The sequence below is a fragment of the Neoarius graeffei genome, chromosome 3 (genome assembly GCF_027579695.1).
Source record: "Neoarius graeffei isolate fNeoGra1 chromosome 3, fNeoGra1.pri, whole genome shotgun sequence".
NCBI classification, from domain to species: Eukaryota; Metazoa; Chordata; class Actinopteri; order Siluriformes; family Ariidae; genus Neoarius; species Neoarius graeffei.
The window spans coordinates 16,637,819-16,661,572 of NC_083571.1; the positions used below are offsets into that span (position 1 = coordinate 16,637,819).

Consider the following 23,754-nt stretch of genomic DNA (forward strand, 5'->3'; position numbering starts at 1 on the left):
AAATGTGATGTGTTTCATTCGTGTGTCAGTTGCTATTATCAGGTGTTCTTTAAGAAAGCTCTTCTAATGTAATGCACATGATTGACACTGTTCTTCATTTAGACATCAGTGACGAGTCCCTTTTATTCTCAGTGAACCACAGGAAGATGCTCAAGTGTTGGCACATGCACAGTAAACTTATCCATCCATCCATCCATCCATCCATCCATCCATCCATCCATCCATTATCTGTAGCCGCTTATCCTGTACAGGGTGGCAGGCAAGCTGGAGCCTATCCCAGCTGACTATGGGTGAGAGGCAGGGTACACCCTGGACAAGTCGCCAAGTCATAGCAGGGCTGCCACATAGAGACAAACAACTATTCACACTCACACCTACGGTCAATATAGATGCATATTTTGTGGTGTGGTCTCAATTTTTAATTCTTCAATATTTAATTCTATTACGATTTGTCCCAGGTTGTGTTACAACATACAACCTAGGCTACGTTTACATTAGACCGTATCTGTCTCGTTTTCTTCACGGATGCACTGTCCGTTTACATTAAACCCCTTGGAAACGCCAGGAAACGGGAATCTGCCAGCGTCCACGTATTCAATCCAGATCGTGTCTGATCCGGTGCTATGTAAACATTCAGAATACGCGGATACGCTGTGCTGAGCTCTACCTGGCGTCTCATTGGACAACGTCACTGTGACATCCACCTTCCTGATTCGCTGGCGTTGGTCATGTGACGCGACTGCTGAAAAACGGCGCGGACTTCCGCCTTGTATCACCTTTCATTAAAGAGTATAAAAGTATGAAAATACTGCAAATACTGATGCAAATACTGCCCATTGTGTAGTTATGATTGTCTTTAGGCTTGCCATCCTTCCACTTGCAAGTAGTAAGTGATATGCGCTGGGATCACACACACAGCGGCTCAGTCCCGAATCGTGGCTTGTTCACTTCACTCGCGCGCTGTGTGAGCTGCGCAGGGCCAGAGTGCGCACCCTCCAGAGGGCACTCGCTGTTCAGGGCGGAGTGATTTGGAGCGCAGGATGCCTGCGGAGCCCAGCGTATCCGTGTATTAGGCTTGCCATCCTTCTACTTGCAAGTGGTGAGCCTTGCGCGGCTTGCCATCCTTCTACTTGCAAGTGGTGAGCCTTGCGCATGCCCTAAATGCACTGGGATCATGTTACGCGCCGTCTAAAGTCATGTGATTAGCGTATCCGCGTATTGGCATTGCTGTGTGCACGGCTAACGGTTTTAGTGTAAACGCGAATCGTTTTAAGAACGTTAATCTGATGATCCGCTGATTCGACGTAATGTAAACGTAGCCCTACTCCGCTAAAAGGGTAACAATGGCACTCCTTGCATTTAACGTCAGATAATGAATTCTGTGATATAGTTGGAAAAGTTAAAAACATTGCTTTTTGCAGTAGACAAATGAGGGTACTTTGTGTCAAAATTTGAGCACTATCACAAAAATTCTGCAAGCTATAGGTGCTAAGACAAAAAGTGTTACATCCATTCCCAGTCCCCCCTATGTAAGATGCTATTTAATTCTTAGGGCAGTAAAGCAATGCTAAAATGTGCAAGTATGGTTTAATCACTGCATATTAATACACCTCTGTCTTTGGCAATTAGGCATAAAACCACAGCTTGGCATATTAAACTTGAACAGAACTAATGACATCCTTAAATAAAAAAGACAAATCTGTACTCACTTGCAGGTGGTGCAGGTGGACCAACTGTTTTTTCTAGCAACAAATTAGATGAATTAGAGAAAGAAGTTGAATGTTTATTTAAAAACCTGTTTATTAACAGATTGAGAATTATGTCTTGAGCATACCTTCGAAATCAGTTCCTTTTTCTTCTGGAGCTGATCTGATAACAGGTTTTTTCTCCTCAGGACCTGGTCTGGCAGCTCTTCTCTCTCTTTTACCTGCAAACAAAAGAGAATATAGTGCCTTTACTCTTTTTCATCAATTCAGTGACATGATTGTGATCATCTTTGACATCTAATTACCAGTCAATCCATCAATCAATTCCTGCTGTTTTTTTCTATGCCTGACTTGTCAGGAATTCAGAGTTGTCTGAAATTACAGAGTGATTGATGGAACATGCAATCAAGCACTCATTTAATCTCAGCTGTTATGAGGGTACAGAAAGTCTGTCAGGCTTTTAGTCCAGTAAGTTTGTTATAAAACTAGCTGGTACTGCTTTGGCATTTAATGAATAATATTCAATATACAGAATTTCTACCACACATGGGTTGAATGCAGAAATATGATTAGCTGTAGATTAATGGATGCTCCATAACACCGAATGTAACTATAAATGAATAAAAAGTACCACATGCATGCATGCATGTATGTATGTATGTATGTATGTATGGTATGTATGTATCATTGTTTAGAAAATAAAAATGTTACTAATTTAGCAAACTGCTGTGGTATAAGAGGAATAAATCACTTCAGGATGTGTTGGTATAGGATGTGGTGTCATTGATTATTTTCCTAAAACACCACACTGAGTTTTGTTTTATTCCATACATATTAAATGTATTGTATGTAACAATAAAAATCCCATAAAGCTCAAATACTCTCTGGTATATCTGCAGCTTACCTTTTACAGCCATGGCTCTGGCCATATTTGCTTAAGAGAAAAAAAAAAGATACATGTAGTGTTTTGGTGTCATAATTTAATAGTTCTAACCTTTCTGCATTATATTTTACAAATAAATTTAAAATAAAATACAATTAAAACATTAATACTTTCTTGGAAGCGCAGTTTGTTTTGCTTTTGTTGGCTTGCGTTTGGTTTTATCTAGCAGTACATCCAAATGAAAACATTATTTTAAGGTCACTATGCAGTTTGGATTGAGATATAGTGCTTTCCACAATTATTGCCCTCCTGTACGTATGAGTAAAAAGGGTTAGAAAAAAAATCCACCTTTGAAGTTGTGTCATCTCACACTGAAAAAATGAGAAAAATCCAACCTTTAACTGAAATAAAACTATTCAGAAAAAAACAAATCTCTCATTAAAAAAGAAATATTTTCAACAAAAACACGCATGCCACTATTATTGGCACCCCTGGAAATGATAGTCAACACAATGTAACTGAAGCAAGTTTCCCATTTAAAATGTACAGTATTTTTGAGTTGATTGGCGTGTGTAGGAACTTTCAAGCTGTAATCCATGACTTCCTGATTAACTGGGAGACAAATATGAGGTGACACAGAGGCCAAATTCCCTTAGTCATCCATCAACATAGGAAAGATAAGAGAACAAACAAACCAAATGAGGGAGAAGTGTGTTGACCTTCATAAGCCAGGGAATGGTGATTAAAAAATAGCTACAGCATTTGCCTGAAAATGTCCATTTCTATTGTTAGGGCAATAATAAAAAAAGGGGACGCCAACTGGAGCTGGTACAAACTTGCCTGGAAGAGAAGCCAAGTTTATTTTGCCCCCATGTACAGTGAAGAGGGTAAGAGAGGCAAAAAAAAAAAATCCCCAAGGATCACTGTTGGTGAATTACAATAAAAAGTAAAATTGTGGGGTTTCCAAGTCTCCAAAACCACCATCAGACTCCACCTCCATGCCAAAAGATTATTTGGAAGGTAAGTCAGAAAAAAAAAAGTCTTTTCTGTCAGTTAACCAATGTTACTGCAAAATGCTACTACAACTTTGACTGGAACCATGTTCTCTGGTCTGATGTCACAGAAATTGAACTTTTTGGCAATAAACACTCAAGGTGGGGTTTGGTGTAAAAAGAAGGATGGCTATAATGAAAAGAACCCGATCCCAACTGTAAAATTTGGGGGAAGTTCTGTGATGTTTTGGGGCTGTTTTTACTCCAAAGGCCCTGGAAACCTTGTTAAGGTACATGGCATCATAGAATCCATGAAATACCAGGACATTTTAAATTAAAATCTGTCTGCCTCTGCCAGGAAACTAAAAATGGGTCGTCATTGAATCTTCCTGCAGGACAATGATCCGAAGCATATTACATTACAGGCATTTAACAGATGCTTTTATCCAGAACAGCCCAGGGAGCAGTTGGGGGTTAGGTGCCTTGCTCAAGGGCATTTCAGCCATTCCTGTTGGTCCAGGGAATCAAACCTTTTGGTCCCAAAGCTGCTTCTATAACCATTAGTCCATGGCTTCCCCCATGAATTGATTTGGACATATGATTTGGCATATGTCCAAATCAACACTAAAATGGTTCACTGAGCACAGAATCAAGCTTCTGCCATGGCCATCTCAGTCCCCTGACCTGAACTCCATTGAAAACCTGTGAGGTGAGTTGAAAAGGAGAGAGCAAAAGAGAAGGCCAAGGACCCTGGATGATCTGGAGAGATTGTGTAAAGAGGAATGGTCTTAGATGACCTGCTCTGTATCTCCAACTTTAGAAAATGTTATAGAAGAGACTCTGTGCTGTTTTACTGACAAAGGGAGGTAAAGTATTGAATGCAGGGGTGCCAATAATAGTCGCAAATGGTTGTGGGTTTTTTTTAATAATTATTTCTTGGTGAGAGATTTGTTTTTCTTTGAATAAATTTATTTCAATTAAAAAGTTTGGATTTTTCAAATTTTTTCATTGTGAGATGAAGCAACTTCACCAAAAGATGGATTTTTCTAACCCTTTTTACTAATCTTTATGGGGGGGGGACAATAACTGTGGAGGACACTGTATATTACTGAATTATACTGTAACCAAGATCCATCATGGTGTATCTGTTCTATCAATCTTTATAAAGCACTAGCAGGTTACCTGGCTTTGCCTGGGTTTGCAAAATTCTGGGTTGCCTCCAGACTTCCATGTCAAATTTGTTGAAGATCCATCGAGAAATGGTGATTTTAACCCAAGACAAACAAAAATCCAAACATCCACCACCCAGGGGCCCACCAGGGACCCCCTGGGGCCCAAATATGGAATTTCTGAGTTCTGCCAAATTGTGGCCATCTCCTGTACCTACATGCCAAGTTTAGTGAATATCTGTCAAGAGTTTGTATTGATAAAATGTAATGTGAAAGGCACTGAGGGAGGGGGTGGGTGGATGTTGTGCCCCCCAGGGACCTCCCTGGGGCCCATACATGAATTTTGTTTATATCTGCAAAATTCTGGGTCATCCCCGGACCTACTTGCCAAATTCAGTGAAAATCCCTTGAGAAATGGCAGCGTTAGCTCAAGACAAACAAACAAACAAAGCCGCTTATTATATAGATGACAGGAAACAACAGGGTGTTTATTTTTCTCTTACACTCAAAAATGTTATTCAGTGACTGATTGATCAGACTGTATCTGTATTTTTTCCGCGAGTGTTGGCGTTAATTACTAATCTTTTTAATTTTTTCTACAAATAATTTTCCAGTATCCTCTTATTTTTTTTATTGTACTTTCCCTTTCCTTTTTGTACTTTCCACTTTCACTTTCCTTTTTCTCTCTCTTTTTTTGGAAGAACGCCGAGACCAGAAGCTTTTTTCCCCCCTCTTCCTACTGTGTAAAGACCACAAGCGGAGGCCATCCACATCGGATCTGCTTTAATATCAACAGATCTTTGATTAAGGTACTGTGGCAGTGGGGGCTTGGGTGAGCGTCGGTCTGTGAATGGGGGGCGGAGTCAGGGAAGGTGAGTGGTCATATTGCTACACCTGTTGTCAATTAACGTGTGTTTGTGTGTTTCTTACAGTGATGGCGCCCTATAAATGGAGAGAGAGGAGGGGAGATCGATAATAACGTCCCCAGGGTCGGGATTCCGAAAGAAATCCTGACAGCCCAAGGCACTACATTTATGTCATGCACACTGCATGAACTGTATGGGTTACTGGGGATTAAGCCTATCCACACCAGCGTCTATCACCCACAAACTGATGGCTTAGTGGAACATTTTAATCGAACTCTCAGAAACATAATTGAGAAGTTCGTAAGTGAAGATGCACGTAATTGGGATAAGTGGCTTGAGCCCCTGTTATTTGCAGTATGAGAGGTCCTGCAAGCCTCCACAGGTTTTTCACCATTTGAATTATTATATGGGCGTAAGTCACATGGCATTTTGGACGTGCTACATGAAAATTGGGAGGAGGGACCTTCATCTAGTAAGAATGAAATTCAATATGTTCTCGAACTGCGCGCCAGACTCCACACACTCACGCACTTAACCCAGGAGAATTTGCGGCAGGCCCAAGAACGTTAAATCCGACTGTACGACAGGGGCACGCGCCTTAGAGAGTTCACAGCGGGAGACAAAGTACTCGTATTATTGCCCACGTCGAGCTCCAAATTGATCATCAAGTGCTAAGGGCCCTTTGAGGTCACACGGCGAGTCGAGGACGTTGACTATGAGGTGAGGCGAATGGACAGGGATGGGGCATTGCAAATTTACCACCTCAGTCTATTAAAATGTTGGAATGAGGAGGTCCCTGTGGCATTGGTGTCGGTAATCCCGGAGAAGGCAGAGCTGGGGCGGGAGGTTCAAAAAAGAAAATGGACATCACCCTCCGCTCCAGTCCCCTGTGGAGACCACCCCTCCCCGGCTCAACTCACGGAGGTAGCCCAGTTGCAGAAAGAATTTTCCGATGTGTTTTCACCCCTGGCAGATCCCCTTGACTCCTCTGTCCCAAGAGAAAATTGCCTTTTCCACACCGTTTGGCTTACACCATCGTCACACTTCCTTTTGGGTTATTTGGGGCTCCCGCGACATTCCAGCGGCTCATGGACAGGGTTCTCTGGCCCCACACCACCTGCGCAGCTGCGTATCTTGATGATATTATCATCTATAGCAATGACTGGCCGTGGCACCTCAAACACCTTAGGGCCGTCCTAAAGTCACTGAGGTGTGCGGGTCTCACAGCTAACCCAAAGAAGTGTGCAATTGGGCGGGTGGAAGTACGGTATCTGGGTTTCCACTTAGGCCATGAGCAGGTGCGTACCCAAATTAATAAGATGGCAGCAATTGCGGCCTGCCCAAGGCCCAAGACCAAAAATGGGGTGAGACAGTTCCTGGGGCTGGCTGGCTACTATCGTAGGTTTATACCTAATTATTCGGACGTCACCAGCCCACTGACTGATCTCACTAAAAAGGGAGCACAAGATCCAGTCCAATGCCAACAGGCTTTCTCTAGGGTAAAGGCTGCACTGTGTGGGGGGCCAATGTTACACTCCCCTGACTTTTCTCTCCCCTTTATTTTACAGACAGACGCATCAGACAGAGGGCTGGGGGATGTTCTGCCCCAGAAGGTGGAGGGGGAGGAGCGTCCTGTGCTGTACATTAGCCGGAAGCTGTCAATGCAGAAAGGCAGGTATAGCATGACAGAGAAAGAGTGCCTAGCCATCAAGTGGGCAGTCCTCACCAACTGGGATGCCCTTTCACCCTCTGTTCAGAGCATGCACCCCTCCAGTGGCTCCACTGCATGAAGGATGCCAATGCACGGATCACCCGTTGGTATCTTGTCCTCCAGCCATTCAAATTTGAGGTGATCCACAGGCCAGGAATGCAGATGGTGGTGGCGGACTTCCTGTCCCGTCGGTGGGGAGTCTGCTGCAGGCCGGACACTCCCCGGCCTGAGTCTACAGGTACATGAATCCTTTCATCATGGCACACTTTCAGCCTGTTCAGTGTGCTGAATGCAGGATGTTTAGTCATTCTTCCTCCGTCTCTAGCAATAGCTTTATTTGTGATAAGTGCAGATTAGTTAGCTCTCTGACAGAGAAGATTATAGTGTTAGAAGGGTGTATCCAGGCTTTAGAGAAGGTCAGTGAGAATGAGAACAGTGTAGTTTCTGTAGGGGTAAGTCTGGATGCCCGAGGTGGAGTTAGTAATCCCCCAACTCCGGCATTAGAGCCCTTACAGCAGGGCGAATGGGTGATAACTCGGGGGCATAAGCGTAGAGCCAAAGCTACTGCTGAGGCTCACCCCATGGGAACACCACTCCTCTCCGTGTCACGTGTCGAACAGGTTTGCTCTCCTTAGTGATGCACCCACTGAAGAACCTGAAAGAGCTCTGGTTATAGGGGACTATCATACGGCATGTGAAATTAGCTCAGCCTTTAGAGGCACCAGCAGCTTTAGTCAGGTGTATACCGGGAGCCAGGGTGCCAGACATAGCAGGGAATCTTAGGGTCCTAGGCAAGCACAGGTTCTCAAAGATAGTTATCCATGCAGGAGCTAATGATATACACCTTCGTCAGTCTGAGGTTACCAAGAGTAACTTTGTAGAGGTGTTTAAATTAGCGAAGGCAATGTTTGATGCTGTAGTATGCTCTGGCCCCATCCCAACGCGGTGTGGCAATGTTGCTGACAGCAGGTTATGGTCGCTGAACTGCTGGTTGTCCAGGTGGTGCTCTGAAAACAGTGTGGGCTTTAGAGATAATTGGGCTAATTTTGAGGGCACTGCTGGCCTGTTAGGGCGGGACGGTATCCATCCCACTCAGGAAGGCGCTGTGCTCATTTCCTGCAGCATAGGTCATAGTCTCAGAACAGGCCTAGTTAATTTGACAATCCAGAGCCAAGGCCAGGGAGCAGACGAACAGGCAAAACCAACTGTCTACTAGCTGCACAGAGTCGTCACTCAGGGTACACTACATCGAGACTGTGTGTTCCCCGAACTCAACAAAAAAGTAGAAATATTCAGAGAGTTTGTTCCAGTAACCTAATCAATATAAAATTAGATCATACTGACTGTACGGCTGCTGCCAGCACCTTTGATCTAAAGGTGGGGCTATTAAATATTAGATCTGTTACATCTAAAGCGCTAATGGTTAATGAACTCATTACTGATCAGGAGTTTAAAGTACTTTGTTTAACTGAAACATGGATTAGGCCAAATGAATATATCGCATTAAATGAAGCGAGTCCTCCTGGATACAGTTACATACACCAGCCTCATCTAACTGGCAGAGGAGGAGGCATTGCGGTTATTTATCATGATTATCTAAGTGTAACACAAAAACCTGGTTATAAATTTAATACATTTGAAGTTCTTCATACTCATATAATGTATGTAGACTCGAAAAATAAGTCTACCTAGTCAATTCCATTACTTATTATTTACAGGCCCCTGGGGCCATATTCTGAGTTTCTTTCTGAATTTGCAGACTTTATCTCAGATCTGGTTATTTCCTTAGACAAAGCTTTAGTTGTCGGAGATTTTAATATTCACTTCGATAACCCAGACGACCCTTTGAAAACAGCGTTTGTGTCCATTTTAGATTCAGTAGGGGTTAATCAGAATGTCATAGGACCGACCCATAATTGTGGTCACACCCTCGATTTAATACTAACGTTCGGGTTAAACGTAGAAAATCTAGTCATACTTCCACAGTCTGAAGTACTCAGATTATTATCTCATCTCATTCAAAATATGTCTGAGTAATAATATATGCACCTCACCATGCTACTGTATTAAACGCACATTCACGTCAACTACCACACAGAGCTTTATAAAATGATCTCCCAGAGTTATCAACCTTGATTGGATCACTGTCAGCCCCTGCAGAACTTGATCAGGCAACTGAATGCTTAGAGTCAACATTCCGCCATACCTTAGATAATGTAGCTCCTCTTAAAAGGAAAATGGTCAGAGACAAAAAATTAGCACCCTGGTATAATGATGACACTCGCACATTAAAACAGACCACTTGGAAATTGGAACGTAAATGGCGTCAAACAAAATTGGTAGTGTTCAAATTAGCATGGAAGTAGAGCTTCCTGAAGTATAGAAAAGCTTTTAGTGCTACTAGATCAACATATCTCTTCTCCCTAATAGAAGATAAGAAAAATAATCCTAGATTCCTATTTAATACTGTAGCAAAATTAACCAGGAATAAGTCCACTATAGACACACGCACACCTGCAGTATGCAGTAGCAACAAGGTCATGATTTTTTTTCATCACAAAATTGAGAATATCCGACAAAAAAATTCAAACTACTAATTTAAGGTCAGACAATGTAAGTGACCCTATAGTTAACCATATAACTGTATCAGATCAGCAATTAGAATGTTTTACTCCCCTTCGAGAAACTGAATTACTTTCATTAATCTCGGCATCAAAAGCCTCAGCTTGTGTACTAGATCCCTTACCTACACGTCTATTCAAACAGATAATACCTGAAGTAATTGAACCGCTTCTGAGAATAATTTATTTTTTTTATGATTGGCTACATACCCAAATCCTTTAAACTAGCAGTTATAAAACCCCTGATTAAAAAGCCCGGCCCTGATCCCCGTCAGCTGTCCAATTATCGGCCAATATCAAACCTCCCCTTTATCTCCAAGATCCTTGAAAAAGCTGTGGCACAGCAGTTATGCTTATATTTACATAGGAATAACATCCATGAAATGTATCAGTCTGGATTTAGACCTCATCATAGCACAGAGACAGCTCTGGTTAAAGTAGTAAACGACCTACTATGGCTTCTGATCAGGGCTGTGTCTCGCTGCTTGTGTTGCTTGACTTTAGTACAGCATTTGATACCATTGATCATTCCATTCTTCTGGATAGACTAGAAAATGTTGTGGGAGTTAAGGGAACGGCCCTCTCCTGGCTCAGGTCTTATTTAACTGATCACTATCAGTATGTTGATGTAAATGGTGATTTTTCTAGACATACTGAGGTAAAGTTTGGTGTTCCACAAGGTTCTGTCTTGAGTCCACTGCTTTTTTCTTTATATATGTTACCTCTGGGTGATATTATTCATAAACATGGTATTAGTTTCCACTGTTATACTGTTATTTTTATCCTCGTGTACTTTAAGGTGATGCTGTAAGCAGTTCATACCAAAATGGCTCAAGTGAAAAGAAACAGCAAATATGGCTGAAAAATCTCTTGTGGAAAAGCATGGAGCTTATTCCCCTACCTTCAACCGTAGGCTTCAATTCTTTGACACCTTTCTTCTCTTCTTTTCCTTTAGAGATGTTTAAATGAACAGAACATTAGGTGTGTTTAATGAATAAATTCATCTTAAGCTACAACTGAAATTAATTATGAAATTATGTTGAATTTTATTTTAATGCACATTCAAAACTCAAGGCATTGAGTCATTACACTGTGAGAAAGTAAGTATTATAATTGTTTTGAATGAATTTCATGATTACACATTACACATCACGGTTTTATTAAAATAAAAGGAATAACAGGAACATAGTGTGTACAAATTATGTGACGCATTCCTGCTTAAAAATATTTTGCAATTCTTGATGTGATTAATTTACTATGGATGCAGTTGCCTCTAATGGCATCTGATGGATTTACTCACACTTTATAATTAAAATGTCATTGTTCACCTCCCAATTGCATTGCGAGATGACTTGTCAAATTATCATGACAGACAATTTTGTCACATACACAAGCTTCCAAACGTGTGTTTTTATAATCAGGGCTTGTCTCTCAAAGGGATTGTAAGTGTCTGGCTTAAGAGAGGCTTATTCTTTTTTAAAGCCATTAAAACCTACATAATATTTGTGGATGCATTCAGGTTTTTAAATGTTAATACTAATTAACATCTCATCTCATCTCATTATCTCTAGCCGCTTTATCCTTCTGCAGGGTCGCAGGCAAGCTGGAGCCTATCCCAGCTGACTACGGGCGAAAGGCGGGGTACACCCTGGACAAGTCGCCAGTTCATCACAGGGCTGACACATAGACACAGACAACCATTCACACTCACATTCACACCTACGGTCAATTTAGAGTCACCAATTAGCCTAACCTGCATGTCTTTGGACTGTGGGGGAAACCGGAGCACCCGGAGGAAACCCACGCGGACCCGGGGAGAACATGCAAACTCCACACAGAAAGGCCCTTGCCGGCCCCGGGGCTCGAACCCAGGACCTTCTTGCTGTGAGGCGACAGCGCTAACCACTACACCACCGTGCCGCCCACTAATTAACATTACTAAGGAAAGTGGTAGAGGAAATATGAATCTGTTTTTCTTCATGAAGTGATTCTTACGATAATTTTATTCAGGCCATTTTAAGTAAAAAAGAAAGAAAATAAAAAATGGTGCTGAGGCAGGAGGTAGAATTTCTGAATTTCTGAGATTTAAGTTATAAATTTAAGAGAAAAAAAACTTGGACATTCTCCAAGATTATAAAGTCATAAATTTTTCAGAAAAATCTCAGAAATTCTGAGATTAAAAAGTCAGAAATTCCAAGATTAAGAAGTCACAAGTTTCTCAGGGTGAAAAAAAAAAAAAACTCAGAAAATCCAAGGTTAAAAAAAGTCACAAATTTCTGAGAAAAAACTTGGAAAAATATTGTTCTTTTTGTCAAGGAACCAGATCACTTCACTGTTCAAGGTTGGATGAATGTCATCACACCACAGACACTACGGCTGAGCTGAGAGTTATATGAAATGCAGTATTTCCACCTCGATTGCTCAGAATAAAAGAATACAGCACACGATTGCTCAGAATAAAAGAATACAGCACAAAGAGATTTTCGACTACATTTCTCAGAAAGCACTGCAGGCAGGAAGCATGAGAATTATTTTCTTGTAAATTTGTGATTACTTAGTCTTGGAATTTCTCACTTTTTTCTCAAGTTCAGAGGGGTTTTTTTCTTGCAAGTTTATGACTGTATAATATCCGAGATTATTCTATCCACATTCACTGAATATGAGCAATCGTGCCCTCTGATTCGCTACTCTACTACTAGGCTATCAGCTCATATACCGTGAGTACAGAAAAACAAAATGGCAGAGCATATTGCTGAACCAACCGAGGACGAAATAAAAACTCTACTTGAAAACAAACTCCCAAAAATTATCATCAAGTATTTAAAAGAAACAGAAATTGCTAAAAGAATATAGTTTTCCCCCCCAATATCGCCTGTTCCACACTCTAGCCCAGTCGGTGGCAGTAATGCACCTTTAAGTTGGTTTGCCAACCACAAAAAAACGAAAAGAAGAAGAACCCTCCCCCCAAAAAAATAAAAAAAAAAAAAGCAACAAAATATGGAATAAAAAGTATTTGATGGTAAGGATGTATTTTTTTAAAGAATTACTATTATGGCATTTTTTCACAAATTGCTGCTGTCATTTCGCTGTTTTGTTTACCTTTTAAGCAGAAATGATTTTGTCGGACATTATGTATGAAGTTATGTATTGACTTTGCAAAGAATAAAAATAAAAATGCTCTGTTTCTCAAAATCCAGTGAATGTGGATACAACCCCGATTCCAAAAAAGTTGGGACACAGGACAAAATGTAAATAAAAACAGAATGCAATAATTTACAAATCTCAAAAACTGATATTGTATTCACAATAGAACATAAATAACATATCAAATGTCGAAAGTGAGACATTTTGAAATTTCATGCCAAATATTGGCTCATTTGAAATTTCATGACAACAATACATCTCAAAAAAGTTGGGACAGGGGCAATAAGAGGCTGGAAAAGTGAAAGGTACAAAAAAGGAACAGCTGGAGGACCAAATTGCAACTCATTAGGTCAATTGGTAATAGGTCATTAACCTGGGTATAAAAAGAGCATCTTGGAGTGGCAGCGGCTCTCAGAAGTAAAGATGGGAAGAGGATCACCAATCCCCCTAATTCTGCGCCGACAAATAGTGGAGCAATATCAGAAAATCCAGTTCGACAGTGTAAAACTGCAAAGGGTTTGAGCATATCATCATCTACAGTAGCCCTGTGATGACCTGGCGACTTGTCCAGGGTGTACCCCGCCTTTCGCCCGTAGTCAGCTGGGATAGGCTCCAGCTTGCCTGCGACCCTGTAGAACAGGATAAAGCGGCTAGAGATAATGAGATGAGATCGTCTACAGTGCATAATATCATCAAAAGATTCAGAGAATCTGGAAGAATCTCTGTGCGTAAGGGTCAAGGCCGGAAAACCATACTGGGCGCCCGTAATCTTCGGGCCCTTAGATGGCACTGCATCACATACAGGCATGCTTCTGTGATGGAAATCACAAAATGGGCTCAGGAATATTTCCAGAGAACATTACCGGTATCTGTGAACACAATTCACCGTGCCATCCGCCGTTGCCAGATAAAACTCTATAGTTCAAAGAAAAGCCTCACTGTAAAAAAAATCCCGTTGTTTTTACGGAAAAAAAACTGGCAGCTGGAGTCACCAGAAAAAATCCGTAAAATATACAGCAAAACGGTAATTGCTTTTACAGCACAGCATGTACATTTTACAGTTTAAAGTAGCAAATATAACAGAAGTCCAGTGTTTTATATGCTGGATTTAACTGTAAAATGTACAAGCTGTACCGTAAAAGCAATTACCGTTTTGCTGTATATTTTACGGATTTTTTCTGGTGACTCCAGCTGCCAGTTTTTTTCCGTAAGAACAACGGGATTTTTGTATGCTGGTTTCAATGATCTACTAGACAGATATTTTTTGGGGGGGGCTTTTTTCACCTTTATTGAATAGGACAGTGTAGAGACAGGAAATGAGCTAGAGAGAGACTGGGAAATGACCTTGGGTCAGAATCGAACCCGGGTCCCCAGATTCACGGTATGGCGCCTTAGTCGACTGAGCCACGACAGTGGCTGTTTTTGTATTTTTTTTAACAGGGCAGTTATGTAATTTTAACTATCACATTCTGTTTTAGTATTACAGTTTGTCTGTGTTTAAACTACAACAATTTGTAAATTCTACAAAAAAATATGATCAATTCAACATATTCTTACTGTTAAATTAACAGTGGTATTTGGTGAGGAGTTTTACAGTATATTGATGTAAATTACACACTGCTTCATTGTTTTTGTATTTACAGTTTTTTTATGTCATGATTTTACATAAATTCCCTGTTAATTCTACGGACATTTTTTACAGTGCTTATCTAAACATGATCCAGAAGCGCAGACGTCTTCTCTGGGCCAAGGCTCATTTAAAATGGACTGTGGCAAAGTGGAAAACTGTTCTGTGGTCAGACGAATCAAAATTTGAAGTTCCTTATGGAAATCAGGGACGCCGTGTCATTCGGACTAAAGAGGAGAAGGACGACTCAAGTTGTTATCAGCGCTCAGTTCAGAAGCCTGCATCTCTGATGGTATGGGGTTGCATTACTGCGTGTGGCATGGGCAGCTTACACATCTGGAAAGACACCATCAACGCTGAAAGGTATATGCAGGTTCTAGAGCAACATATTGTAGGTACAGTCACCGTCCTGTCTAGAACTACAAATCCCATCAACCAACTTCCGCGATGACCTACGTCACGCCTGAGCGGGATTACCTACGTCACATCCCCCCAGAGGCCATAAGTGACTCAGCCAACTTCCGTTCTTTCTCTTTTGGCGCTGTGGACTCTGCGTCGTACAGACATAAAGAGACACCCTGCTCATCAGAACATCCGAGATCAAGACATCTGCCTTGCAAGAAAAAGAAGACTCAGCACGCTTTCGTATTTACCTCTGGCCACGGTAAAAGAATACTTAAGTTGCCCCGTCTCACTCATATTGAGTTACAACCGGTTTTATGTTTATTATAAGTAACGTTACAACTGCCGCCCAAGCAGTTAATTAAAAGTTAGAAGCAACCGGATTCCTTCTGACTTAATTGCTGTGCACATTATCGTCAGAGACTCTTCCTCATGAACGATGAAGCCTCGGGTCAAGAATTCTCTGCTTGTTACAGAAGCCTCTACGAGCTCTGTGAAACTCCGCGAAACTTCAGGACATCTCTGCATCCCGCATCGAGATATCGATTACTGGAAGTAAGCCTGGCATTTGGGCAAATTAGTCTTAGGAATTAGCTTTATGAAGTAGTGTGAATTTAAACTCAGAAACTGTTTAATTGTGCATATTGATCATTGTGTCTATATTGCTCTCTCTCCCTCCGTTGTTAGTCATGTTAGTCAGGATAGGAGAGCATGCAACAGCTTATCTTTTTGAAAGATAATTATTATTAATTATTATAATTATTATAATAATTATTATTAATTATTATAATCAATATTACACATATTTTTACCTCATCAAGATTTCAGTGAATTTGGTAATGTTATAGGGCGTGGATTAGCAACCACGGCTAATTCCTTTGTCTCAAGAGGCCACGAGGTGATTCTCACCTCCCCCAACACACACACCTCTCCCTCTCACACACACACACACACACACACACACACACACACACACACAGACCTTAGATAAGATTCCAATCCCTCAAACACACACACCTCTCCCTCTGATGCACACACACACACACACACACACACACACACACACACACACACACACACACACACACACACACACACACAGGCCTTAGATAAGATTTCAATCCCTCAAACACACACACCACTCCCTCTGATGCACACACACACACACACACACACACACACACACACACACACACACACACACACACACACACACACACACAGACCTTAGATAAGATTCCAATCCCTCAAACACACACACACACACACACACACACACACACACACAGTACTATCTCACCGTTTATATATATATATATATATATATATATATATATATATATATATATATATATATATATCGCTGCTATTACCCATTTAGTATCATTGTTATAATAAATTCAATTATTCTGTTAAACTGTGTCTTTGTTTGTTGCTACTATATACTTGAAGTCACACAATCTCAAAGAACTCCAAAATTGCCTTCACCCAAGTGTATATGAGTGCTATTGGCTGTCTATGTAATACGGTAAGTAATACGTTATTCCTGCATCAGTAGTGATCATAATTATTTGGAATATACCATAATCTAGCTGTTTGGTAATTTATTATTAAACACCAAAATTAATGGTATTATTAATGAGACTGATTTAATGAGACTGATCACTTAAGACCAATAGCACCCACACATTTATTGGTGCCCTGTGTGAGGAGATTGGTTTGTTGACTTCTTGAATATTGTTGCAACAACAGATAAATTATCAGTTGATTAAGCAACTGCCAAGGTATATCCCCAGGTGTGTTAAACGGTTAACAGTCGCGTGATAACCATATCACAAAATACTAATAACCTATTAATAACTTAGGATAAGAGATCATTTCCAAACAAAAACAAACTTTATTAATTGATTAATTACTTACATAGTTAATATTAATTAATAATAATTAATTAATAAATTAACTCATTGATTAATTAATTACCTAATATCCAACCTAAGTAAAATGGCATCCCCTCGTGTCTCAGAGGCTGAAGACAACGCTCAAGACGTGTCTCTCTTTGACGTCATCGCAGACCTCATTCACTGCTCTGCCTCCGAAAGAGCAAACGTTAGGGACATGAGTAAGGGTGAATGCCAAAATAACATAGATAACTCAATAAAACATATGAGAGATCCAAAAAGAACAACTATTAGTGTCCAAGAGGCACTAGGTAGGCTATTCCTGTTACACTTCCAAGATACTGATTTAGAAATCTGATACCTCCACGGAGAGGTTGACAGGCTGACCACCAGCAATGCTGAGCTGGCAGCCGATAACAATGATTTATATAGGGAGTGTGAACTCTTGAAAAACTCCCTTGATGATTGCGCCAAAAGGCTAGAGAAAGCTGAAAAGGCTGCCAAGAGGGCTGCCAAGGAGCAGACCCCCCCAAGAAGGGCGCAAGGGGCGTGAAAGACCCCCAGCAATGCACCGAAGCGCAGAGCGGGAAAAGGCGTCCGAGCCGGACACCGTGGATTACCTGGTCCAGATATCCCGCCAAACTCCATGAACTCGCTACACGACTCCTTCGTCATTTAGCCAGGGTGGAGCCATATTGCACTCATCCTGAGCCCAGGCCCATAGCACACCCAGGTCAGTGTGCTACAGTATCCTTGATCCATCTTCGGGTGAATCAGACTATGAATATTGTGCGAAACGGGAGCGATACCAGAGTAGCTCAGATAGTGAGTACTCAGCAGAGCGAAGGAGGCCGCACAAGGACAGGCACCAAGCCCTTCGCATACGGCAAATTGACCTACTTGCCAAAGATGTTGAACGATTCGATCCTGATAATAAAAGAACAAATGTAAATGATTATTTGCAAGAAATTGACTGATGCCTGATGGACCTGCCGAAAGCCACAATGCAAGAGAAACTTAAACTGGTCTGGAAGACCTCCAGTAGCAGCGTTCGTGCCTTTTTAGAGACGCTACCCCCAGACGTTCGCGATAGCTATTTGAAACTTCGCAATTACATGAGGGAAGAATATGTGCCGTACACGGATGAAACCTCCGCGACATTGTGTGCAATACAGATTTAACAGAAACGGTCTGAGGTGCCTAGTGAATATTATAGATGGCTACGTACTGCCTATTTCCAGGGTAGTAGCGCACCAGGCTTGGAAGAAGATAGAGGCTTCAAATCCCTCTTCTTACATAACCTCCACCCAAGTGTGCAGACTCAAGTCACACTGACGTGTCGACAAGGGTTCTACTCGATGAGGGAAATTAGGCAACTAGCCCAAATGACCTGGGAGACCATTGTCAAAACCACAGACAGGAATGATGATGAACCCAGGGTCCTTAGTCTCCAGGGTGCAGACAGGCCCCTGCTAGCCTTAGAAGGAGGTGACGCGCCAAAAGGGGGACCCACCTGGAGAAATCCCGGTCCGAACCGCCCCTTGCCGAGCCATCACCAGGGGTGAGTGGAAGAATCGGCAAGGTAAGGCCAGGAGAGACCGAGGGCAAGACCACAGTGACCACGGCAACTGCCCATTATATGAAAATGGTCATAAGGAACAAGGCGGTTGCCAGCAAAATCATCATCCCCGATCTGGCCAGAGATGGCAGGAGCGCTCCGACTGTAGCTCTACATGTAGGGGTAGAGGTGACCGACACAGTGACTCAGACCAACCTGGTAAGTTCTGCTCAGACCTGGATTCTTTGAAAGCCTAGTTGACTGAGGTTAAAGGACTGTTGCAGAAGAGGTCAGACCCCTCAACAGTGTAGGTATCATGCCCCCATCTTGTGTCAGAACTACAATTCCCAGGCAACTTCCGTGTGACCCACGTCACGCGTGGGCGGGATCATCTACGTCAGTCCAACATGCACGCATAAATCCAAGCGGAAGCTCTTCCATTTTGTCTCTCTCGTCTGGCTTCTGATGAATCTGGACGTATAAAGAGGCGCTCTCCACCCAAAAGACGTCTTCTTTCTTGCAAGATCCATCACTCAGCGCGTTTTTCTTTCTTACCCTTGGCAAAGGTAAACTCTAGAGTCGCGCGATCTTTAAACTCAACCTGAGTTACAACCGGTTTACTTGCATTAGAAGTGACGTCACGACTGCAGCCCAGGCAGTCAAAAGTTAAGAAGCGATTGAATCCTTTTTAACTCAAAAGCGCTGTGCATCTTATTCTGATCAGAGACTTTTCCTCACGAACGCTGAGGTTCGGACCAAGAATCCTCTGCTTTCCACGGGAACCACCCAAGTGCTCCGCTGGACCCGAAAGCTTTCTACGCCTCCATCACGAGCGGCTCACGTGCTCCCATGGCGAGGCCTGAAGCTACACCGGCGAATAGTTCTTCATATCTTGCTAAAGGCAGGATTAAGTAAGATTTTGGCATTTGGGCATAATTAGGATAGTCTTAGGAATTTGCTTTTATTGAAATAGTGTGAATTTAAACCCAGGTTTATCTGTTACACTGTTAGACACGCAGCGTGTTGATTTATTTTGTTCTATGTTCTCTCAATTGTTTTTTTAATAGATAGGCTGTGCATGCTTTTCTTTACTACTAACATATAGTTCTCTTATTATACATCTTGATCTCAAGATTTCAGTGGATTCAGTATGGTTATGAGCTAGTGGGTTAGCTACAGCTTCCCTTTTGTCTGCTTAGCAACACAAAGCTAATCAAGGCCTACCATGTGCTCAGCAGGCCATCAGGCCTGATAAACCACACCTCAGCTAGAAATCCACAAGCTAGCTTTTAGTTAGCTACGGCTAATACCCTTGTCTTTAGCAACACGTGCTCAGTAGGCCTCACCAGGCCTAACAAACACACTTTAGCTAGGCCATAGGGCCTTTAGCAAACTCACACTAGCAACACAAGGCTAAACACAGAGCTAATCCTTTGTTCTGTTTAGATAAAATTCTTTTGTTTAGCTACCAACAAGCTAGGCCTCCACCACGTGTAGTTAGCTACACGAGGCTAAACACATGGTCAAGTCCTACACACACACACACACACACACACACACACACACACACACACACACACACCTCACTGCTTGTATATATTGATTTATTATTTTATCTTTTTATCTTTGTATAATAAATTCATTTATTAAACAAACTGTGTTTATTTGTGTGAACAACAATATCTGAAGTCCCCAATCTTCTCAAAGAATTCAAAAAGGGTGCATATAAGTTATGTAATGTGGTAAGTGATTGTAATAATTTGGAAATATACCATAATTTAGCTGTTTGGTAATTTATTATTAAGCACCAGGATTAATGGTATGATTCACTAAATGATTCATTGAACGATTCACCAAATGATTCACTAAACGATTCATTGAACGATTCACTGAATGAGACTGATTCTATGGTATGATTCAATTCAAACGAGTCAAATTAAACGATTCAATGGGATTGATTCATTTTAATTATTGACCTTCAAAATTTAATGAGACTGATTTAACGAGATTGATCACTTAATTTCAATAATTAACTGATTGCACCCACAACAGATAAAACAAAAGAGCCCAAGAAGGATGACAAAGGCCACCCGCTGGCATGACTAGGCCAGGAACCACAAGTATATCTCATGAAATGGGGAGGAGATCCCTGTGAAACAGCAGGTGATGGTCAGGATGTAGGGCCCCCCCGGTGGTGAAGGCAAACCCACAGAACGCACCTCTGATGCAGTTCTTAGATGATCTAGTTAGAAGGGGCAATGCTAAGCGCATTTACACCCCCATGGTGGTCGAGGGTACAATCACCCTCCAAGCCCTTCTAGATACTGGATCGGAGATCACGCTCATGTGCGCTAAAGTCTTCGCCACCATCTCTCAGACACGGCTCTCACAAGGTGACCCAATCCCAACCAAGCCCTGCAACATAAACTTGGTCAGCTTCACGCAGAACAAAGCCCCAGTAACACAAATGGCATGGTTGGAACTCATATTCCAAGACATGTCAATCATACATCCCACTTACATCTGCTCTGTGGGCACGGAAGAACTACTGATTGGCCAAGACCTACTCGACAGGTTGGCGCCACTCATTGATTGTCATCACAGTCAATTGTGGGCCCAAATCACGACCCCACAGTCGTTGGATCCCACAAAACATGCACAAGCCCGTTGCGATGAGGTTAGTGCAGACACCGACCAACCAAGTGCCATGGGAGACCAAATTTCCGATGAACTTCAGTTCATGTCTTTGCACACCGAGTCTGGTGTCAAAACACCCGACATCGCGATTCCCCCTAGTGGCCACAATTCTTTGGAAAAACACGCCTCTTTCCTTTGTTCCTTGAGTAACTCAACCTCAGCTATGTACTGCACTATCCTATCAGGGGAAGCGCGAGTCAATGGGACCACGGTCCTCAATGCAGCTATGACGCTTTGGTCTGAGAAATCAGCCATCAGCCAGACTTTGTTTGACACGCTGTGTCAAAGCCATTCCTGCCCCGTATTCGTGCAGGAAAGCCTCCCTCTATCCATCGACTCAGACAAAGGCACCCATTTCACTGCTGGTATAATGGCTGCGCTGTGGAACATGTTAGGCGTTGAGGCGAAATTCCATATCGTGTACCACCCTCAATCCTCTGGTCAGGTTGAACGAGCCAATCAAACCATTGTGAGCATGCTGTGGAAGTATGTCACCCACCATGGTAAAGATTGGGATGTTAAACTTCCCTTGGTGCTAATGGCCATTAGGTCCACCCCTCATCGCACCACTGGAGCCACACCCCACAACATCTCTTGTACAGACCAGAGGACATGAGCGTCGCAACTGCATACACCGCACATCAATATCTCGCCGACCCACAATGCCACCTACAGTCAACCTTTGCATGGGCCTAAAAGAATCTCGAAACGAGCGTAAAAGGACAAAAGGCCTACTACGACCGAAAAGCCTCCCATCACGAATATCAAATAGGCGACAAAGTCCTATACTTCAACTTTACCAAGCCAGTAGGAGTCTCAAAGAAGTTCCTACCACCCTGGTCGAGACCTTTCGATCGTGGGAAAACTGTCCCCTGTCGTGTATCGCATTAGGACATCCAGGCCTAATCAAACGACCTCATATCGATGGGTCCATAGCAATCAAATCAAGCCTTTTGAACAGTCCTCACTCCAAAAGGGGGTGGACGATAGTTAGGCCCATCCTGTCCACCTAGCTTGTACGCCTCACTCACCCACAAGCGTACACTAACATTTCCAGTCACATTTACCACAATAACACTGTGCACACCGTAGACAAGTTGGCCGAAATAATCAAGAACGAGATCAAATACGTCCGGGTAGTAAGGGATTTGATGCAAGACCTGCTTAGAGAAATTAGCAGCTCAATCAGTACCCTGAGTAGTGGTAAAATCCCACTGTATCTGATACCCCTTAGCATGGTAGATAAAATACTAAAATCTGCTACTACTACTAATGTGTATTCATCGCAAATACACCTGGCCTATAGTCTTGGCAGTGCTATTCCCATTTTTGTGAATCCACAAGACTTAGAGATAGGATTCATGCTGAACCTACCCATCATTGAGAAAAACAACATATATAGACTCAAGTCTGTCCTCAACGTGGGTTTCAGGAAAAACAATGTCCGTATACGCATACAGACACCACCCATGGTAGCATTCCATGATGTCAACCCCTCTGTCTACTTTATTCCCAACCTAGAGATGTGCACCTCCACTAAAGACATCCTGCCCAAGCAACCCATTCATTAGAGACACTACAGATCGCCTGTGTGGTTTGAGGGCAAAAGCGCCCGAACAAAAGAGTGTAGGTCAAATGTCCGCAAAGGACGAGAATATGGAAACTAGAGTAGAGAGAGCTGGTAATCGGTGGGTTGTTAACACTCCAAAATCTGAAGTCTTGATGTCATACGATCAGCACGACACAGCCACCAGAATGAAAATCCCAAACCAAACGGTGTTCCTTAGTGTACCACAGGGAGCCACCATTCACGTAGGTGATATCACCCTACACCATCTTAGTACTGACAGGTACGATTCTGAGATTGAAATGATAGATGCATTTCAAGGTTATGATCTTGAGATCAATAACACCCTCCAACAGCACCTACTGGTTGAAGGGACCAAAACGGTGAAATTTAGTTTAGGCCAGACTGGAATTTCGACTATGGTTTCCCAATATCAGGTCAGAGAGTCATCTGATCTGGGATCTACAATAAGTCTGATTGCTTTGGGACTTCTCCTCAGTGGCTGGGTCTTAACCACTGGCATCGCATACATGCTACACAAATACATAAAAACACTACACGCCAAGCTGGATAAGATGGTCTGCGTCCCTGACAGCTTTAGCCGCAGTAGCGCATGCTTTCTGGCCAGACCACCCACTGCTATTACCTTTCCAGAAGATTAGGCTTACTAACCCAAGCACTAATACTTCTTTTCTTTCCCTCATTCCTTCTTTTTTCTTGTTTTTATGCATAGGAAATGAAGTACCTATGTAGTGTTTAATGTTTTTTTTTTTTAGATGTGATTTTGACCTAGTTAGATAGTGATTATATGCCCAAATGCTTATAGCCTGATATTGGCCCAAATGCCTATGCCTCCAACTGTCTTACTAGGACTCATGAGTTTACACAGGTTTCACAGGACATCATGGACTGT

At 42.2% G+C, this 23,754-nt stretch overlaps 1 protein-coding gene across 6 annotated transcripts in view; it reads right to left on the reverse strand.

Annotated features, from left to right (window-relative positions):
• trdn (triadin) overlaps nucleotides 1-23,754 on the reverse strand; it is a 265,042-nt gene that overhangs the window by 18,828 nt on the left and 222,460 nt on the right. For 5 of the 6 annotated variants that reach the window (XM_060916449.1, XM_060916445.1, XM_060916447.1 and 2 more), the window contains 4 exons: nucleotides 10,850-10,897; nucleotides 2,611-2,640; nucleotides 1,835-1,927; nucleotides 1,710-1,742 (listed from right to left, as the gene is read on the reverse strand). In XM_060916449.1, the coding sequence (XP_060772432.1) occupies nucleotides 1,710-1,742; nucleotides 1,835-1,927; nucleotides 2,611-2,640; nucleotides 10,850-10,897 (204 nt within the window). The remainder of the gene's footprint in view (nucleotides 1-1,709; nucleotides 1,743-1,834; nucleotides 1,928-2,610; nucleotides 2,641-10,849; nucleotides 10,898-23,754) is intronic. The other variant, XM_060916444.1, reaches the window with a different exon arrangement.